The sequence below is a fragment of the Myotis davidii genome, unplaced genomic scaffold, assembly GCF_000327345.1.
Source record: "Myotis davidii unplaced genomic scaffold, ASM32734v1 scaffold269, whole genome shotgun sequence".
NCBI lineage: Eukaryota > Metazoa > Chordata > Mammalia > Chiroptera > Vespertilionidae > Myotis > Myotis davidii.
Genome location: NW_006383008.1, coordinates 3,966,104 through 3,968,600, shown reverse-complemented (window position 1 = coordinate 3,968,600; position 2,497 = coordinate 3,966,104). Strand labels below are relative to the sequence as shown.

The 2,497-nt window shown below is 58.9% G+C and overlaps 1 protein-coding gene across 6 annotated transcripts in view; it reads right to left on the bottom strand.

The window, feature by feature from the left end:
* Positions 1–2,472, bottom strand: part of EPHA7 (EPH receptor A7) — a 169,881-nt gene extending 167,409 nt beyond the window's left edge. For all 6 annotated transcript variants that reach the window (XM_006778241.2, XM_006778242.2, XM_006778243.2 and 3 more), the window contains exon 1: positions 2,138–2,472. In XM_006778241.2, the coding sequence (XP_006778304.1) occupies positions 2,138–2,234 (97 nt within the window). In that variant the 5' untranslated portion in view covers positions 2,235–2,472. The remainder of the gene's footprint in view (positions 1–2,137) is intronic.
* Positions 2,473–2,497: the final 25 nt, after the last annotated feature.

The following is a 2,497-nucleotide window of genomic DNA, read 5'->3' as shown; positions in this document are numbered from 1 at the left end:
TTACTCCGCTGCCAGACCTGGGCACTCCAGGGAGCCGGTGGCGCCCTGGCTCCTGCCGGAGACGGAGACGGGAGGAGGAGAGAGGCTTCGGGAAGCGTCTCCTCTGAGGATGCGGCGGCGGCGGCAGCTTTTACCAAAAGGAAACACAGCAGCTGCACTTCACCTCCAACCTTCAGACTCTTTAGACCCCCGCCCGCAATAGCGGGAACCGATCGCCCCGAGAGAAAGTGTTCTCCTTTGGGCTGGCAGGGCGGTCGCGGCTCCGGATCGCCGCTGCGCGCTGGGAGCGTCGCCACCGAGAAGCCGGGCTCATCTGCCACCCCGCCCACCTTTTAAATATTTCACTTCTGCGTTTAAACAATTCAGCCTCCTAGAATCAGAATCCTTCCCACGTACCCTGCACCCAGAAGAGAAAGGCGAGCAAGCGAGCGAGCTGGCTGCGGGAACCTCTCCCCCTAGTGATGCAGTTCTTTATAGCGCCACTCAGGCCGGGGTCTGCCCGGGCTCGCGCAGCGCTCTGCCGCCGCCGAGCAAACTTTTCCGCTGCTCCTGCTATTCCCATTCCGGGGGAATCGGGACACGGTTCCAGGATCGGAGGCTCCTGGTCGCTAATATCATGGGAGTAGAAATGTGGGTGTCGGTGTGCCCGGGTGTGCCTTTCTAGTAGATGTCAGTTCGGCTGCAAACGCGTAACGGACACTTCGGAGTCCAAGGTTTTCTCCAAATTCCTCTGAATGGATTCAGAGTCAACACAGGTCGCAGATGTGGAAACTGGGGTCAGAAGGTCAGGCTGGACCAAGAAGGAGGGCAAGACGTTGAGCAGAATGAGCGAAGAGGGGTGCACGAAGAGGACTGGGGGGACCGCCAGCACTAAATCGCTAAGTTTTCAAGGATAGATAAAGCAAGAACCTACATGTCGGTAGCCCCACCATCTCCACCACGACCTAAATCTGGTATCAGATTCCTCCATTCTCCACACTTCAGAAACAAGTCATTATTAGTATTCTGCTTTTAAATATCGTAAAATCAACCTTAGGCTTACAGCCTAGAAGACCGCGGGGCGGGGGGCGGGGGGCGGTGCTAAATAGTGACAATGCTCGGAGCAAGGCAAAATTTCCATTGACAGGATTTATTTTCCCAGCTCCAACTACAGGCACCGAAAGGTATTTTACCTTCTGTCAGTGGTTCAAAGGAAAAGAAAAATAATAATAATAATAATAACAAGACATACAAGCGTATCTGGTGTCCAAATGAAACCTGCTCTCTCCATCCACAGCTAGCCCTCGGGGTCCAGGTCTTTCGCTCGGTTTGACCACTCGGACTCAACTGCCGGACTTGGGGCAGATGTTGGGGGACTTTCGATCGCCTAGTCGGCAGCACATTACCAGGCGCACAGCCCCAGCCTGGCCCCTGCCTCCCGGCCCGGCCGAAACATCTGGGCTCCGGCTGCCCCGGGCCGCCCGGGTCTGCGCGTGGCGCGCGCTGAATGGAGACATCCGCGGCCGCGGGGAGCGCCCCGGGTCGGCTGCACCTCCGCGGCGTTATTGTTCCGCGCAGGCGGCCGAGCGCCAACCGCAGGCCCGCGTCTCCTCCTCCGACGCAGTGAGCACTTCATTAGTAACCCGAGCCCTCGGAGCTCACACAAGTCACGGTCCCTCTAGGAAGGCTCCGGACTGGAGCCGCTCGCTGGCGGGCTGCCCGGGACACTGAAGGCTGCACTCTCCAGTCTCCCACCAACTCCGGCCGCAGCCTAACCCACCGGAGGCAAACCCAGAGAGGAGGAAGGGGAGAGGGCTCGGGAAAGAGATCTGACCCGCTCCGGGTCTTCGAGAATGAGCACGCCGACCGGCCCCCAAGCCCCATCCCGCCGCCCTCTGCTGCTGCTCACGCCCTCCAGACTGCCCGCGAAAATCCCCGCTCCGGTCGGGCCGACAGCCCGGGACGCGGGGCAGCAGCAGGCTGGGAGCAGCGCCCTCGGCCACCCGGGGCAGCCGGAGCGGTGAGGGGGCGGGGAGCTAGCGGGGGAGGGTCGCCAGGCGCCGGAGGCGCGGCCGGCAGCCCCCCGGACTAGCCGGCTCGCCCAGGTAGACAGCTAAATAAATAAGTCAGAACAAACTTTGCTTTTCCATCACCTTACCTTCCTTTACAGCTTGCGCCTCCCCGGTGTGTGCAAAACGGAGCAGCCAGATGTAGCATAAAATAATCCACGAAGGGTTCCGAGTTTGAAAAACCATGGTGCAGGAGCAGATTTTATGTTAGGTTTCAGTTGAGTCGCAGCTTTTTAAATGCTGTTTGCTCCGAGTGGGTTCTTATTTTTATTGCTCTTCTTGCATCGATTCCCCTTCTCGATCTCCAGGCGGCGGCTCCACGTTGAGCTTTTTTAAAAAAAATTTCCCCCTCCTGATCGTTCGCACCGTATTCACTGCCTGCAAGTCTCCGACTGCAGACCCGCCGCTTGCTCCACACTCCCATAATATCAATTAGGGGGGCGGGGGCG